Raw genomic sequence first — 17,879 nt, forward strand, 5'->3', positions numbered from 1 at the left:
ATAAACGCAGGCTCAAGGGCGATCTGATGGCCACCTATAAATTTGTAAAGGGTGTCTACCAGGATCTGGGGGAACGTTTGTTTACCAGAGCACCCCAAGGGATGACAAGGTCTAACGGTTATAAACTCCTGCAAGACCATTTCAGGCTGGACATAAGGATGAATTTCTTTACTGTCCGAGCCCCCAAGGTCTGAAACAGCCTGGCATCGGTGGTGGTTCAAGCACCTACTCTGAACGGCTTCAAGAGAAAATTGGATGTTTATCTTGCTGTGATCCTATGACCCCAGCTGACTTCCTCCCCCTAGGGCAGTGGGCTGGACTCGATGATCTTCTGGAGGACCTTTCCAGCCCTTATGTCCATGAAATCAACATTTTCTTCACAGAGATATGCTGCAGTCAAGTCATCCCTCAAATCTTTTCTTTGATAAGCTAGTAGATATCTGCAAAAAGCCAAAAGATTCTTTTGATGCAGGCCCAAGCTGTTGTTTTCCCTGCTGCTGATAGATGTCACACTAGTCAGTAAAGATGACACTTACCTCCCTACCAGCCTTGCAAAAAGTGGCCTGTTGACCAGCTGTTTGAAAACAGGAGACAACTAGCTGCCTCCCAGCCAGCTTCAAATGTCCAAGTATAGATGTACTTCTGCATACACTTGCATACACACCCTTCCCCCAAAGCAACAGGAAGAGAGGTTTGCCAGACTGTAGATCTTTGGTGCCCCCACGCTGTATGGCAGTTTAGATGGACACATGTTTAGCCTAGACCTAGAACCAGCATTGGCTGGACAGCAAAAGAAAAGTTACAGAAAATAACCCAGTAGAGATCTATGTTTCCACATGCCAAATTTTGTATCAGTAAAAACAACAAGGAGATGACTTGACAGGACAAATAAAAAGAACTTAGAAGTACTACCCAAATAAGAAGTCTAAGACTTCCAAAACTAAATGAAGTATATATCTGAAAGTACAAGAAGCTATCATAAATATTTCAGAGAAATAAGTCACAGCGGAGGTGTGTAAGTGAAAATTGAGTAGAAAGGGGAACAGGAATGAGGATGGGGAAGAGAAAGGGAACCAAAGCTATGATCCATCAATCACACTGTCCCTCCTTTTTACAAAGTTTATGATAATCCATTTGCTATTCATAATTAATAACCTCTGTTAAAATAAAGTGACTGCATAACAAGCAAAACAATACAATGAATGAAACCATTTAAGATACATTTTCAAAATAGTTTCTTCTAACACTCTGCAAGTTAAGGATGTTTTACCAAGAGTAGAACTAAGGCATTGAAGCAAAATAACTTGGCCAGAACTGAAGAACCAAACTGTGGCAGAGCATTTGAATGCATCATAGGTCAACTCTTACTATATGCACATCCTTCTTCAGTTTTTTGGGTTTTTTTACATAGTCATTATCACCTTTTGTTCCAATGAAATTAATGTCATAGGACTTCTCTCTTACCATTGCAAGATCTTCCTGTAATTCGTGGCAATGTCTTTCATTATCCTGAAGTCTCACAGAGAGGTCTGTAATTACTTTCTTCTTTTCCTTGATCTCTTCGTTTAGTTGCTTGTTTGTAGAAAAGTACTCTCTTTCTAACCTGAAAAGTTTCTAGTGTTAGAACAGGTTTTTCAAATATATCTTTCTAAACAGAACTGATAGATGTAGTTTACATGGCACTTACATGCTATAAGGCTTTGAAAGCTGTCTTTCCTTTTTTTTCTTCTTTTTTTAATCAAAAAAATCCATGCCCCTCAAATGAAAGTTTTTAAAGACATGGTAACCTCCCCTTAAAACAGAGGTATCCATATTATGCCTGAAGTAAAAAATAAAGTAAGTTTGCTAGTCTTGATGGGGCCTCTAGATTATATTAAAAGAGGAAAATTCACCACAATTCAGTTAGCTCAGTAATTGCCTAGAGACTGAATGAGAATCAAGTCTTACCTAACCAGTCTTGAATTAAAGTGTACTAGTAGCACCTAAAGTATCTCTATGATGTCTTGTTATGTTCTTCTCTACATTGCAGGGCATAAGATTTTAATGCTTAACAGATGCTCAAACAATCATAAACATGGCATGACTGTAAATGGCAGGGACAGTGGGACCCTCATCTCACTGTCTCTTCTCCTAACTTGTTTCCTTGTGCCTGGAGTGAAAAAAATCAATTCTTATTCCCTCTACTTTCAGACTTTTATCTTGCCCTTGATTTGTTTGCAATTTTTTACACTCCTTTTTTAATAAAAAAAAATTTGTATTTTAAGCAGCCATAAAAGCAGCTGAACATATTTCTGGCAGCCCACCCAGGGAATCATTTTACTTTTTTGTGTAATAGGCTTACTTGTTGCTCTTTTTTGGCTTAAGAGGGTACTAGTGTGCACCCTCCTGCTCTCACTCCTCTTCTCTCTTCCATCTTTAAATGTGTTTGTATCCAATTAGCATGCCAACAATTAACAGGCCATAGTTCTCTTTACAAAAAAACCCTCCAAAACACACACATTCAGATTCAGTTCTCACAATTTTCTACAATTCTGGGTTTGACATCTGTTAGGGTAAATATAATACTGTAATGAAATATGGTAAATCAGATACCAGCTCCCTTAACATGATGGATAGAATCCTCTGGGTCAACATTTCCCAACCCTTTTCACTGCAACACACTTGCATGGCCTCCCCCAACCCATGGCATACTGGCCGAGCAGGGCGCGAGGGGGGTAGTGAGTGGCCAAACACTGCGGAGTGGGGGGGGGAGGGAGAGGAATCGGGTGGTGAGCAGCATCTGTATCACTGGCTGGAGCCATGCCCCGCATCTGTCTGGCTGCCCGCAGCAGCAGCAGGCAGAGGGCGTGGTTCCAGCCAGGTTGGGGGCATGGCTCCAACCCAAAATGCTGCAGCACACCAATTGGGAAATGCTGCTTTGGGTGATGCTAATCTCTCCCAAAGGTGCAGCTGCAACAGAGTTGTGGGACAAAAGGGAATATCTGAGAGGAGAAATGGTTCTATGGTGACAGTTTACAGATTTAAAGGGAACCGAGGACAGTGCCCAGTGCTTAGGACTAAAGCCTTGAGGTGCCTAAGGAATAAGTCCCTTCCCTCGTAACTCAGAAGAAACTGTAATTCCTGTGACGCACAGGCCTCTAGAACAAAGTACAATGGGAGATGAGTGACGGATAAGCAGGACTCCCTCCCTCAGAGGAGAGAAACATGGAAGACATTTAAAGGTGCTGACAAAGAGAACACTATCTGCTCACATGTGACTTCTCCACTGTATCACTGAAAAAAAACAAACTTGGACACTAGCAGGTACCTGTGAAGAAAAAATTCTGGCAAGGGGCTATTTTAAAAAAAAATATTATCACACTTCCAGTTTGACTTTGACTAACAGGTCCAAAGGGAGAACTCCCACTTTCCGCTCCTAGTCAAGGCCTTACTTTTACTTTAAAAATATTTAACTATCGAAAGCCTTGCTGCTGAAGCAATCAATAAAAAAATTCCAGATCAAAAATAATGTGAAGATATAGAGTCGTATTATTTAGCTGCTTCAGTATAAGTGATCCCTGACTCTGTTATCAATTATTAAACCAAACAGGTATCTTGATTGGGGATATTTTCTTGTTGCACCAAAAACTAAAATCAATTAGCTCCAACAAGCATGTATACCACATCATGAGAGGGATGGTCTAGCCCAGTTTTGTTTTTTTTATTTCTTTGCAAGAGCTTAACTCTCCCACTAAACATTATTTTTTATAATTAATAAAAGGTTAAATTCTAAAATAGAGCAGTGTTTCCAAATTTACTGGTACCATAATTGTAAAATTTATGTCCTATTAGTGTTAGTTTATCTAAAAAAGTTGATTAGCCATAATAAAAACATGTTTCCAAAAGCAATTTTAGACATAAAGAACTCCTCCTCCCTAGGGCAAAGTTTACCACACATTTATTCTGCTTCTCTCATTTCTTTCCGGACTTACGTCAAAAGAATTAAAGCAATAAATGTTAATCATCATTATGCAAAAACTTTCTTGTGTTTTCAAGATAAAACCAGATCTGTACAACTAGATAATGGTCCTGATACTGATCCAACAAGTATTAGATTTAATACAGCTGAATGTAATTCCATATCTATCCATTTATTCTTACACTAAAATGAATAATTACAATGTAAAAATATGAGTCTTCTGCATTTTTTTCTTATAATGGTCTGAAAGATTCATCAACTGAATTAGGGTCAATTATAAAAGAATCAATTGTTTTGGTGGTCATTGTTTAAGTTACATTTAGCAAATAAAATTCACCCCAGATCCATTAGCCTAAAACTTTAAGACCAAATGATGTTTCAACTGATTTTAAATTATAATGCAACAGTAGCACCCAAAACATCTCTACAAAGTTCAGTCTGGCTGTTGGCTATTTGAACCTGCATGGTATAAACGTTTTAATGATTCACAAAATTCCAAACAGATGTTTAAACAATAATGACAACGTGGTCTAATTCTATGTAGTTTCATTTTTATTCTTAAGTTATTAAAGTATGTGTTTCCAGAGCACATTCAAATCAACATCAAACCAACTCAAACATCAAGACTCACATCTCCCTTACTTACATAAGCATTATTTCCATTTTACAATGGTGTATAAAAGGGGCCCAGAGGGCCCAAGGTCAGTAAGGATGCCAATAAAAGACAGACTTTGACAGACAAGTCCCAAGCTGTAACCATTAGAAAATATTCTATTATTGACATATGCAGTATTGCCAACTCTTGCAAATTTATTTGAGTCGTGCGATTCTGGCACCTGCAGGAGGCACTCTGGATCAACCTGAATTTATTTTGTTCCCACAATTTTCACTGTTGGATACCAGTGCTGTGTAAGAAGAGGAGCTGGTGGGCTGAGAACATGGACCAGCCCTACTCACTGAGGCCTTCATCTATGGATCAGCTCTGTAGCAGTAATAGCAGGGACAGGGTTCTATAGAGAAGGGATCTGAGAAAGGTTGCTGCTGGGTTTGGAGACTCAGTACCTGCCTGTTTCCTCCTGCCCCAGGACTTCTCTAGCCCAGACCTGGCAGCAGCTTTTCTCCAGCTCCATTTCCTTCCCTCTCTCCTGCTGCTCTAGGACCCAATAGCTGCTCATTCCAAAGCAGTGGCAGGAGGCTAAGGACTAATGAAAGGGCTGTCAAAAAAACCATCTTGTACCCTGGTCAGAAAAAGAAATAAAATATAGTCTTTAAAAACTATTAGGAAAACTGACATTTAAAAAAAAAATATGATCCATGAACAACTTCCATAATTAATCAAAATAATGCAAGTAACAGAACAATTTAAGAAGATTTTTTTTAACGTTCTTTGAATGTGAGAAAATTCATTTTCTAAAATTTAAAGGCAGGAGTGTCAAACTTATGGCCCAAAGGTTGAATCTAGCCTGCAGAGTCATGGTGTGTGGCCTGCGGAGCTGGAATTCAGGAGCAGGGCCTGCTGCCAAAATCTGAAGCATGGAGCTTTGTTGGCAATGCACATGTAATGCATTAATCCTTGCCACTGCTCAACCCACTGCTGCCATATCCAAATGTGGCCCAAAAGGAGTCCTGTTGTCTGAATCCAACCTGGCTGAATGAAGATGAACCTGCCATTGAAACTGTCCTTGAGTTACAGATCTAAGTATCTGAGAGAGAGAGAGAGGATCTCAGGCAGTGGAAAAGGTAGTAGACTCGGTTGTCTCTCATCTCCTCTTAGCTACTGAAAAACATTCCAGAAGCGGTGGGGCTTTCATCACAACTTACAAAATATTTGCATAATGCATCTCTATTGAGTTCACACTTGTCCAAATCTATTCAGACTTTTTCCCCCCTTGTACACACAAGATCATCATGCAATCTGTAGCTGAAGACAATGACAGGAACAACAATAGCACAATGTTTATTTATGGTGTTTATTCTTAGTGTTGGCCTGCAGGCAACACCGGAAGGAACATATGGCCTGTAGGCTGCCATCCAGCCCCAAGGCTGCCCCTGGATCTGATCAGATCCAAAATGGGCCTATGACCTGGGGGAGGGGAGGGGGGAGAAGGTTTTATGGCCAGATTTAGCCCACAGACCCCTCCCATCCCATCCTGCCACCTCCTCCCCCAGCATACCTGATCCAGCAGCTAGCTCTAGCCAGTCTGGGACCCACAATGTGTTCAGCGCATATCAGAGAGCAGCTGGATGTGCACTGCATGTGCATCTGTCTAGCCAGAGCAGCAGTCTTGCTGTACACAGTGGCTGCCCCAGCCAGACAGGACAACTTCCAGTACCCACTCTGAGAGTGCACCACACACACAGTATGCCCTCTCCAGCCAGTTTAGGGGGTGCATGTGCACTCCAATGCACCTCCTGTGCATCACCACTGCTTTCCTACCTCTCCTTTTTTGCACATAAAATAAATATATTACAAATTGAGAACCTAGAGGAGAATCTCTTTCCCAGAAGACATACAAGGTAAATGACATATCACTGACAGGAAAGGTGAAAATGCAAGAAACACCAAGCTTAAAATGTAGTTCTTAATCTTCAGACTGCCACATATTCTTCCATAATAGTGCCCACAATACCAACCAAGTAACAATAAAGCCTTAATTATTTACATATAAACACAAAGTATGCCCAACACAACTCTACCTAGATGTAGTAACTAGACACTACCAAAAGAAAGGTTCCAAATATCTGGAACAGTTCTTAAATTTGTCACTGCTGGTGGCTGGAAGGAACAGAAACAATCAAAACACTGATTTAAATATCTTGTTTAAAGCCTCACCTAGAGAGCAGGGCTGTTCAAATTCTTTGCTGCTGGGGACAGCATGCCATATGAGTGTGAACCATGCCCCCCTCAACGCCACCCAGATGCACCATACGTGGCCCTGACCTCACTCTCAGCTTCCTGGCTGTGGGTTCCTCTGCTGCACCGCACCCAGAACCCCAGACTGCCAGCTCCCCCAGCACTGTCAGCTGCGTCACACCACAATGCTCCATCCTGGGGTGGGGGCAGGGAAGTGGAAGCTGGAGGAGGGAGGGAAGAGACTGAAGACTCTGGCTGCTGCTTCAGCCACAGCAGTCAGGGGGAGCAGTGGATGGGTGGGAGCCCAGAGGCAGCAAAAAAACCCTTTGGGAACTGCATGCAGCCCACAAGGCATCAGTTGGACAGTCCTGCTGTAGAGCATTCAGAGAATGAAATAAATACATAAGTAATCCAACTTCTAATGCTAACCCGCTGCCACCATGTGACTTCCATCCAGGCTACAATCCATGGGAGGGAATATGCAGAAACCACATGAAGGAGAAACAAGTTACTGCATTAACGTATAAAAACATGTATAGGTTTTTGTTTTTTCTAGCAGTTGGCAAGATGCTTGATGCTGTAAAGACATGATTACATATAAAGATTTTCCAGTTCACAAATCTTTTTTTTTTTAAACTGGAAAACGTGACACACAGGTAGAGTATTTTCCAGCTGAATGTTGCAGTCCATTTGAACATGGGAAGCAGAAAAAGGGTCAAAACAGTAACAGCAAAAAGGACAGTTCACCCTCTCTGAGAAATAAAGATAGCAAAGAGAAATGATTTGCAACCAAGGTGTCACAGCACCCTGGGATGCCTGGAGATCCTTTCATGGTATCATGCAATACTAACATGGTTAGGTGCACAAACTGAAAACAGTGCAAGTCCTAGCCTAGTCATAATATTGATTATGCATGCGTAGGATGGCTAGAGGTTAGAAGTCTCTGGAACATCTAAACTTCTGACCTTGATGACGCTATGACCTACATGGGAAACTGAGGCATCCACAGTTGGAACCCTATTATATAACAACAGAGTGGGGAAATTATGTTAATAAGTTTATGTGGTAATAATTACTATGTTCATCCAAGAAAGTGATGTTACTGATTGACTGGAATGAATGAGTTGTGATGGACCACTGACATGATTGACAGGTGGCATGAGGTGGCCACCATAAAACAGTGGGAGTGCATGCATCAAGAGGCGGTGGGAGTTGTGTATATGCAGGTAGACAGGACTGATGGTGCATGATGAGCTGTATGCCTGGGTATCTGTATGCACTGGGCATTGTGGCTGAGAGCCTGAGAGATTTGCATGGTGATGAATCTGCGGTAGAAGTGAGTGGTGCCCATGTGTGAGAGGCTGGGGAAGTCTGGGAGTGCAGGTGCTGAGTGGTGTGCAAGGGGATAAGGACAAGTCCACCAGGATACACCTGAATTCCATCGGAGATACTAACCTTCGATCCCCCCCATAGGATGGGTAAAGTATCACCTTTCCCCTCAGAAGTCTCCGAGTACTTCACTGGTGGTGGAAAGGATAGAAATCCTTTATCCAACAGGGATGTGACAGCAGGCCCTGCTACCTATGTGTCAGTGGTCCTGACAGCTACTGCTGGTGACAGGCCAGTATTGCTCTCTGTACACATTTGTATACAGTATTCTGTTAAATCAGGGGAGGGCAATTATTTCGGGTGGAGGGCCACCTACTGAGTTTTGACAAGCCATCGAGGGCCAGGAGAGGCATCCAGGGGCAGATAAATTTTAGATTAGATTCATTTTCTAAACTTTATAAGGTCCCCATGGGCTGGATAGAATGGCCAGGCAAGCCGCATCCGGCCCATGGGCCACATTTTGGCCACCCCTGTGTTATATGGTTGATTAGTTATGATTTATGATTATTGATACCTTTGGCTTATAATACAGATTTGTTTACCAACCCTTACTTTGGTGCTTGTCTTCATGAACAGTAGTGGGCCTCAGGGTGGGGCTGGGCCACAGGCCAATACTCTGAGGGAATAACCCGTTCAGGTGCATTCGAATCATAGACTCCTGGCACTGTAGAGGCCTAACAAATCTCTGCCCATGTAATTACCATAGCCCTTGTCCCAGGCCAGTCTTCAAAACATGATTCACAAAATGAACCCAGATATTTCAAAAAGGAATTCAAAGAACTTAAAACATGCTGACCTGTTGTGGTCTTTCTGAGTTTTCAGCAGCAGGAAAATTGCTCTGTTATTTGTCCATAGTTAAAAAATAAGTGAAAACTCATATTTTCCAAGGGAACCTCAAAACTAAAGAAGATTGCTTTGGGTCTACAAAGATTGAGAATCACTCGGATAGTATAGTCTCCGCCTATGCAACTGGCAACAAGTGTGAATGTGTGCACATTAAGAGGCTGTCTTTTTACTCTAAAACACCCACTCACTCACAGGCGCACACACAAGCAGTGGCAAAGGAGTTCAAAAAAACCCAGCAAAAACCCAATAAGCTCTTATTAAATCTCATGATTAAATCTATTCAGCACTGGTGGGCACACCTGCATAACAGCATGCACTTTTGGACACATCACAAGACAGAGTGATGGTTAGCTTTGTTAGTCTGAAGTCAGGTAGAAGGAAGGGCAGAATGGCACCTTAAAGATTAATGAAATCAGAAAAGCAAACTTTTATAAGCTCCTGTATCTAACAAAGTAGGCTGTAGCCTAAAAAAGCTTATGTCTTTCTGAAAGAATGAATCCAAGAAAGACGTGGGCTAAAAGTCATCAATAAAATATATGCAGTATGCAATTCTGCCATTCTGGATCTGTCTCACTATAGAGACAGTAGGAGTTAGATGTGCTTATCCAACAACAAAAACAAAGCCAGAAATCATAGATTCATTTTAACAAAATAAAAAAAAATATTTAATAGTTCTGAGTCTCAACAACTTCTTGTTTCATGTATGGCACCCACTTTTATCATATGTAGAGTAGTTTAGGAGACCTTTCTTTCTTTCAAGAATTTTCTCAATAGAGGAGAAGACAAATCAAAACAGCAAAGAACTGTAGCATGGAGGAAAAAGAGTTAACTTAAGCCAGTGGATAAAAATTGATGGTGATATGACATTAGGCTACTGGGGACAGAAACATTTTAATGTGAGGGTGCAGCTTTGCTTACCTTGTCTTCCTTCTAAACATGTTTTTGACTTATTTTTTTTTAATAGTTAATGGATCAGAGATTCTCAAATCTTTCCATGATGATGACAATCTCTTCATGTAAACATGGTCTCCCAGATCTCCTTCTCTCCTAATTAACAGCTGTGTGGACCACCTCACTGCCAGTTGTAATTTAATGAGTCCCTTGTGGCAACATCAACCATTTCTTAGAGGGGGAAAATATTTATGCCCTTTGGCTTCCTCTTACAAAGAATCAGCACTTAGAAACAAGGGGAAGGAAGAAGCAACATGTGACTATCTGCAAAAATTCAACAAAACACAGACTGGAAACCTCTACTCAAGCCAAATATTCACGCAGCAAAACAAAGCCAAAACAAAACAAAAAAAAGGAGTACGACTATTATAGGTAGGGACCTACTCAAATCAAGGAGGCAGGTGGCCAATTTTGTGGGGCCAAACACCATTTTTGCAGGCTTATTGAGGCAAAGCCCCATGCCTCTGACTGGCCCTGGTGGCTGTTCCCCTCCTTGCTGATTGGTTGAGGGGGCTGTCCATCATACAGCTGCACCCATTGCTACTGATTGGCCAAGAGGGTTGCCCATCAAGCAGGGCTGCACAACAAGCAGCCCTCTTAGCCAATCAGCAACAAAAGGCAGGGGGCGCAACCATCCGGACTGCGCCCCTTTGTGCTCACTGTCCCCTCCTTCCCCCCACCGAGCTGTGTGGACAGGCTGCAGCAACCATGAGGACTACTGGCTCCCACTGGAGAGCCAGCATTTTCTTTTTAGTAAGTTTCCCCCACCCCAGAGTGTGTGCTAACATTGCCCAATTTCAAAGACAATGCCCAATTTTGCAATTTCCACTAAACAGCTATTTGAGTAGGTTCCTAATTATAGGAAATTCTAAAAGAACAAACTACCTAGGACAACTGTGTTATGGAGCAAAAAAAACCCTGAAGGAAGTATGGCAAATGTAAAAGAAACCATTTTCCTAATATAGGTTCTAACAGGAAAAATAACTTGCAATATTAGGAAAGGCAAAATAAAGATGCTAATTTAACTAAATATATGGTTATGATCCTGAGAGAAAACTAAAACATGGGCTAGAGCTAAGTTGCAGGCTATGTATACAAGAGAGGGGCAGCGAAGAGGTTCCTGCCAAAAAGAGAGGGAATTAACTTTTTTCATCTATAGTCAGTAAGGACATAGTATCACCAACTGCTGTACACACACTAGCTCCTCACACCCCACACCAACAACTAAGTTAGCTCCTCAGGTAAACATCATCACTGGATCTTAGGAAAGAACTCTCAGGAACAAGCAAATATTTAATAAACAAACTGACATCACATATATTTAATACATCTACTGTTAGCTAACCATGCCTGAAAAAAACCCCATATACCTAGAGTCTCTGACCAGTAAAAAAAAGCAATTTAGCACCAAAAGTGTGTTTGGACTAAAAGTTTTTCAACACAAACTGATCTCTAATTTTTGAAGCAGTAGTTTGGGGATTAACTGGGTTTAGCAAGAAAAACAGCCAGAGCTCTGAGATTAATATGCCAGTCTCAAATTCCAAAAGAACAGCTCCAAAAATAGGAGAACAGATAGGGTCTTGGGTTTTCTTTCTTTTTTTTTTTTCTTTGCAGAGAATTCTGTTGTGAAAACCTCTGTGCTAGATACTAGGAGGTTTAAGTCAGTCAACAGCTTCCTTTATTCCTAAACATATCATAAAGAATCTATGGGAGTAGAGAAAACAGGATTAGCTGAAGAAAGAGGCAAGTTATTTTACAAGGCTATGAAGAAAGGGAAGTATTTCTGGAATCCTCTCTTGTGAGCTTCCAGCATCTCACCCTACAGCATACTAAAATTAAGAATATAAACAAATCTCTATCACGTCTATGTTCATTTTAATCCGCTCTTCATATTTCCAATGATTTGCTATGTCTTTCCACCTCAGTATGATGATGCCTCCTCATCTTCAAGGCTTCCTATGATGCTGTTCCTCCAAATATTTTTTTCTTTCAGCTTTCAATAACACACAAGATGGTCTACTACTCCATTCATCTCTAGGTGACTGATCCTAAAATGGCTACAAAGGGCTGCAGAGAAATTCAGTCTTATGGTTAGTGCATTCATTTGCTCCCTGGGTGTAATTCGTATCTAGAGTATAGCTTACCAACATACCTACTAGTCAGCAAAGCATGCCTACACTCACCCCCTGCACCTCTTAATAGGGGTGATCACCAACAGAAAGAAGTAAGATAACGGATGAAGAATAAGTATGAATTATAGGCAGATCTTGACCTACAATGTTTTGAGTTACAATGTTTATAAATTGACACCCTTTTTCGAATTTGATGTCAGTTTCGACTTTACAATGCTTGATCCAACACCATGCCACACCAGCGGACAAGTTCACTGCATCACCCATCTCCCTGGAGAACATGTGTCCAAACTTCCTTGGACACTTTCTTTAAGAAAGCAGCCAAGACTCCTGAGAAGACTCCAGCCAATAACCCTTCAAAAAGCCCAGCAAAGTCACCTCAGAGAAGTCCTTCCAAATCAATATGATTGCTATTTACAATAGAAATACATTAATGTAGCTATATTACTCATCTATCATTGATTGAGTACAAAATTCTGAGTTATTTTTGGTGAAAATAAGATATCAGGCCTTGGTTAAGGAACCAATCCCCCATTTATAACATTGTTTCCTATGGGAAAATTGGTTCCAAGTTACAACATTTCGACTTAAGACGTGGCTTTCAGGAACCAATTGTGTCGTAAGTCCAAGGACTGCCTGTACAGTGGCACTGAATTCTCATCCACAGCACAATGTTCTGCAGACAAAATGTGGGAAGAAAAAAAAAAACTCCGAAGCAGTACTTCAGCTATTCTGACACAGATTTCTCCAGATGGCCAACAATACTACATCAGACCAGCTCCACAACCCCTTGTTATTCTCTTAACACCACTTTTTATTGCCAGGCACATCTCCGTGACTTCCATTAAAAACCAATTCTTTCATCTTGTGTAACTACCAATTTTGTTCTTCAAACCCCACATTTAAAGCTAGTCTTCCACCACTGACCTGAGTTTACAGCAGAGGTTCTCAAACTGCGGACTGCAGACCACTCCTGATCCACGAGCTCCATTCAGGTGGTCCACAAAAAGGTTGCAGAACAATTGAGAATATCTGTACTTGTAAGGTAAGACTACTAAAATTAAAATATGAGTTGTGTGCTTTGATTTGTACAATAAAAAGAGTTTATTGAGTGGTCCACCGAGACCCTCAGCAATTTTCAAATGGTTCACAAAAAAAAAAAGTTTGAGAACCACTGGTTTAGAGGCTCCCACTGATCAGTACAAAAAAAGACAATCCTTCACCCATATCCATTAAATTAATATGACAAAACAAATTACTCATCCTGAAGTACAAAACATCCCTACCATAAATGTTATGCCCTCACTATCCCACCCATTTGTGATGCAATACCTGCATTCCTAGTACAGAAAAGTAAACCTGGAGAGGGCAGACCCTTGGCTCTCTTCTTGAGGCATGAGGGCCAGTACAATTATCCTGCATATTCTTGTCCAATTAATCAATCACAGGGTCTCTATCCTTAAGCCCACAAGAAGTCTGCAATCTTTACAGATGCCAAGGGGTTTCCAAATTGAGGCTGCTGGGATGGGTGTCACTGTGAGCAGGACAGGTTATCTTACCCTTGTCTCTCCTTTACACTAGCCTGCCATGACTTGGATTGGGAAGAAAAAAAATGGAGATCAGTGTTCTTTGACGTTTAGGATAGAAAAATGCCACCCCGGTGTTAAAGCCCACAGTGCTAGTTTATTTCCAAAATAAAAGTGATACAGCTATAACAATCTCACCAATTACTTCATTAGTGAGGGAAGCCAGTGTTACAAATGAGGAATCTCCGAGCTCGATACTTTGCAGCTACTTTAAAAACGTTCGCTGTCGCTAATTAGCTCATTAGCAGTATGCATTGCCCGTGTCTCTCCCTATCCACCAGCGTCTTTTGTTGGGAGCAATCTCCAGCTGCTCTCTCCCAGCCGGTCTCTCCTTTTTGGGTTTAAATGTCCCATTGGGGTCAGGGCTTGTGGTTACTTCCCACCCCTACCCCGTACCTTATCCGAGGGGTACTCTCTCTCTCTCTCTCTCTCTCTCGGTTCCCGGCATCTGCCTCCCGGTGCCTCAGGATCTTCCCGCACTCACCAGTGCAGCTGAGATTCTCCAAGAGGCAATCTCCCTCTGAGATTGACCTGCCGCCGTTCCTGAAGTTCTGCACCCCCAGCATTCTTCTGAATTGCAGCTCTGGCTTCTTTTTCCCCCTCTAAAGTCTCTGTCATTCCTCATTCATCTTCTTGTACCTGAAGGCAATCAGTTCGTGTCCTGCTGCTGTTTTCTTGGTGGTTTTGGTGGGCTAATCACCCGATCTTGTATCAGGTGTATAATTCTCCCCACTTGGCAGGGTTCATCACTGGGCCACTCTGGCCCAACCTTGCCTAACAGGGCTCCTGCCCGAGTCCCTGTTACAGTCACCATATCTGTTTAGAGCAAGGGTGGGCAATGTATGGCCTGTGGGGAAGCAGCTGTGGGGACGCGTGCCAGGCACCATTTGCCCAGCCAGGTAGGAGGAAAGCTGCAGATTGGGCAGGTCCTACCCCAGTGCCTGATGCTTCAGCTCCAGCTCTGAGGTGGGCAGAATGGGTGGAAGGCAGCAGGGAGCTGGAACCCCATGCAGTGGGGCAGGAGCCACCCAGCTGCAGCTCCCCTACAAATGGCTGGGCATCTGCTCGCCAGCATGCATCCCCAGAGCTTCCCTGTGTTATCTGCTGCCCAGAGCAGCCTATCAGGGACGGGGGAGGAGAAAGAGAAGCAGGAAGAGCCAAGCAGTATCCAGGTTGCTGCACCTGTATCAGGAGACTCCTCATCCGGAAGCTGTACACGCTGGCCAGGGCCAGGGCCATGGCCATGTTATCTGATGGGCACGGAGTGGGTGTGGGTGGGGGAGTACAGCATGGGCTACCCTGGACAGAAGCAGGTGGAGGTCAGCCCCATGCAGAGTGGCATGGAGGCAGCTGCAGCCCTGATTGGAGGGGGGCAGCTGCAGCAAGCTCTGCTGCACATGCCCCCTGCTCCCCCTCCTTCCCTCCACCCCCAGCCAACTCCCAGGACCTGGTACACAGGCAGGCTCCCAACACACCTGCAGCCTCCACATCCCCTACCCCACCTACTCCCCCACACCCCCCACTCACGCAATATACAAGACTTTATTTTGAGCTGTTGTGCAATGGCCTCTATATATACACTACTCAAAAAACAAAATTATTTTTTTAAATAAAATTAAAATGTGTTATAGTAGACATTTGAGTTTTACTATATGATTTGTTTTCAACTACAATTTGTTAAAATTATATAGTCTGAAAGACTGTGTGTGTGGCCCTTGACAGCTCACCACAACTCAGTAAACACCTAAAATATTTGCTCACCTCTGGTTTACAGTATAACTTCAAGACAGGGATCTTTTCCATTTGTTAACCATAGTGTTTCAGAGTTAAAACAACTTAAAAGTCAAAAGGTTACAGAAACTACATTTTTGACTGAATTTGTTTCCAAAGATTCAGACCTCCACTTCCCTTACTGTCCCACTTTGGCCAGGTTGAACTCTTTCCAGCAGCATTTCAGGGTTAGAACCTGTTACTACAAATTCCTATCATAGATTGAGTCTTGGAATCCAGGTCTGTGATCACAAAAGCCACTATGAAAAAACAGCTATACTGAGAATTGGAAAAGAACAACAGAAGCCATAGGCAACAAAAAAAGAATGAATGAAATGGAAATCCATGGAAAACATGGGGTACATTCTGAGGTATAAAAATACAAGTCACAACATGGATAATTGATAAGAACCTGTTGAATTTGTAATCAAATGAGGGTATGACATGGAATACAATAGGGCAATTATAAAGATGTTGATGAACTACCTTCCAGACATTGGAGCATACCCATTATATCGAACTATCTACAGCAGAATTTCTTAGTATGAGATTACTTGAATTGCCATGTTTGTAAGAAAACAAATAAATTACAACACTGTTATAATTACCCTATAGTTTTGTTAAATTTTAAAATTAACATCTAATGTTAAAAAATCCCTTAAATAAAAAAAAGGCTTTTAAAAATGGGTACAGAAATTGAAAGTCAAATTCAGCAAATGCAATAATTTTTAAATATGACATTAAGGATCGTGGAACAAAATACCATATTTAAAAATAAACCGCATAAAATTTTAGCATTTGTAGTTTTAACAATTGCGAGTTGCCAGTGAATATTCTACAAAAAAGGGCATCAAATAGCAATCTAGGTACAGCAAAAGCTATGTTATCCAGCACTTTACCAACTGGAAAACTCCACTATCCAGCATTTGTCAATACAATTCTTCCTTCAGAGGGATGTGGAAAAAGCGAAACCAGAAGTCCCACTTCCGATTTCACCGCCATGAGCCGAGTCCCACTTCTTCCTTGTGAACCATGGCCCAGGAAAAAACAGCCTGCGTGGGGCCCCCCTCCCTGTCTCCTGGCACACTGACGCCAGGGAGTGAAAGCCCTGGTGCACCAGATGCAGCATATTTGATTAATCGGCATCCTCCATTCCCAGGGGAGGCCGGATAACAGAGTTTTTACTGTGCCTGATTTGTATATCCAACAGAACTCTAAGCATACAAATAAACACAGTAACCTTATAGTATGTAATTGGATCCAAGTAACAGGATCCTCTAAAAGAAAGGATTATAAATATAAGGTTATAAGTTGTATTGCATAGCAAATATTAAGGAATAATTATCACTTGAAAGTAATTATTCTTATTTAGCATCCATCTAATACAACAGCTGCTTCAGATGTCTTTACATAGTCTTAACTGCATAAAATCATGCAAATAAAACCAGTATTATTCCAATCTTGATGCAAATCGCTGTATTGGATCTTCCTTTAATTGTGACAAACAAAGGTAAAATCAGAAGGCACTTTGTAGTCAGATATTAATATCAGAAAGGAAGAGGTTTTGGGAAAATAGAAGATTTTCAATTATGTGGACTGTCTTACTACTAAAAGGAAATTACTTAGAAATAGTTCATTTGTTATCGAACATATAATTCCCAGTGGAAAGTCCAATAACCATTCTCCTCTGAAGTTAAACACACATTACTACTAGTTATAAATTACCCGTTTATTATCAGTCAAAGAACAGAGATTGAACAGGAAATCTTCAGGATGACTGATCATTTGTTTGGCCATTAATAAAGTTTGAGGCACATAGGGTGCCAAATATCTTTGCTCACTTCAGAAGAGATTCTGAAGTGAGGTGGGCTTCAGAGACTCTTCTCAACAATTTGCTTGGAAAAGCAAGAGAAATGACAAATAAGTTAAACTCAGCCCTGGCATCAGAAGCGTCATCAACTTTGAAAAAAAAGAAAATGTATTTACAATCAAAGATGATATAGATTTCATAGACATTAGGGCTGGAAGGGACCTTGCAAGATCATCAAGTCCAGCCCCCTGCCCAAGGGGCAAGAAGTCAGCTGGGGTCAGATCACCCCAGCAAGATAAGCATCCAAGCATTTCTTAAAAGGTATCCAGAGTAGGTGCTTGCAACACTGCTGGGGGGAGTCTATTCCAGATTCTGGAGACTTAGACCATAAAGAAATTTTTCCTTATGTCCAGTCTAAAATGGTCTTCCAGTAGTTTGTGTCCTTTGCAGGCCTACAATATTAGGCAAGAAACAGCTTTCATGAGGAGTATATGGTGATAATATAAGTATTAAGGGTTATTTTCAGAAATGGGAGATAAGTAAGAGATATTGGCTGTGTTCAAACATTAATTTCTAGTATTCT

General features: G+C 41.6%; 1 protein-coding gene across 6 annotated transcripts in view; it reads right to left on the reverse strand.

Annotated features, from left to right (window-relative positions):
* The window catches only part of CCDC171 (coiled-coil domain containing 171), a 406,988-nt gene that overhangs the window by 295,188 nt on the left and 93,921 nt on the right, over window positions 1-17,879 (reverse strand). For all 6 annotated transcript variants that reach the window (XM_019517555.1, XM_019517553.1, XM_019517556.1 and 3 more), the window contains one exon: window positions 1,465-1,603. In XM_019517555.1, the coding sequence (XP_019373100.1) occupies window positions 1,465-1,603 (139 nt within the window). The remainder of the gene's footprint in view (window positions 1-1,464; window positions 1,604-17,879) is intronic.

This window comes from Gavialis gangeticus, unplaced genomic scaffold (genome assembly GCF_001723915.1).
Source record: "Gavialis gangeticus isolate Ggan-Ray unplaced genomic scaffold, GavGan_comp1, whole genome shotgun sequence".
Classification (NCBI taxonomy): Eukaryota; Metazoa; Chordata; order Crocodylia; family Gavialidae; genus Gavialis; species Gavialis gangeticus.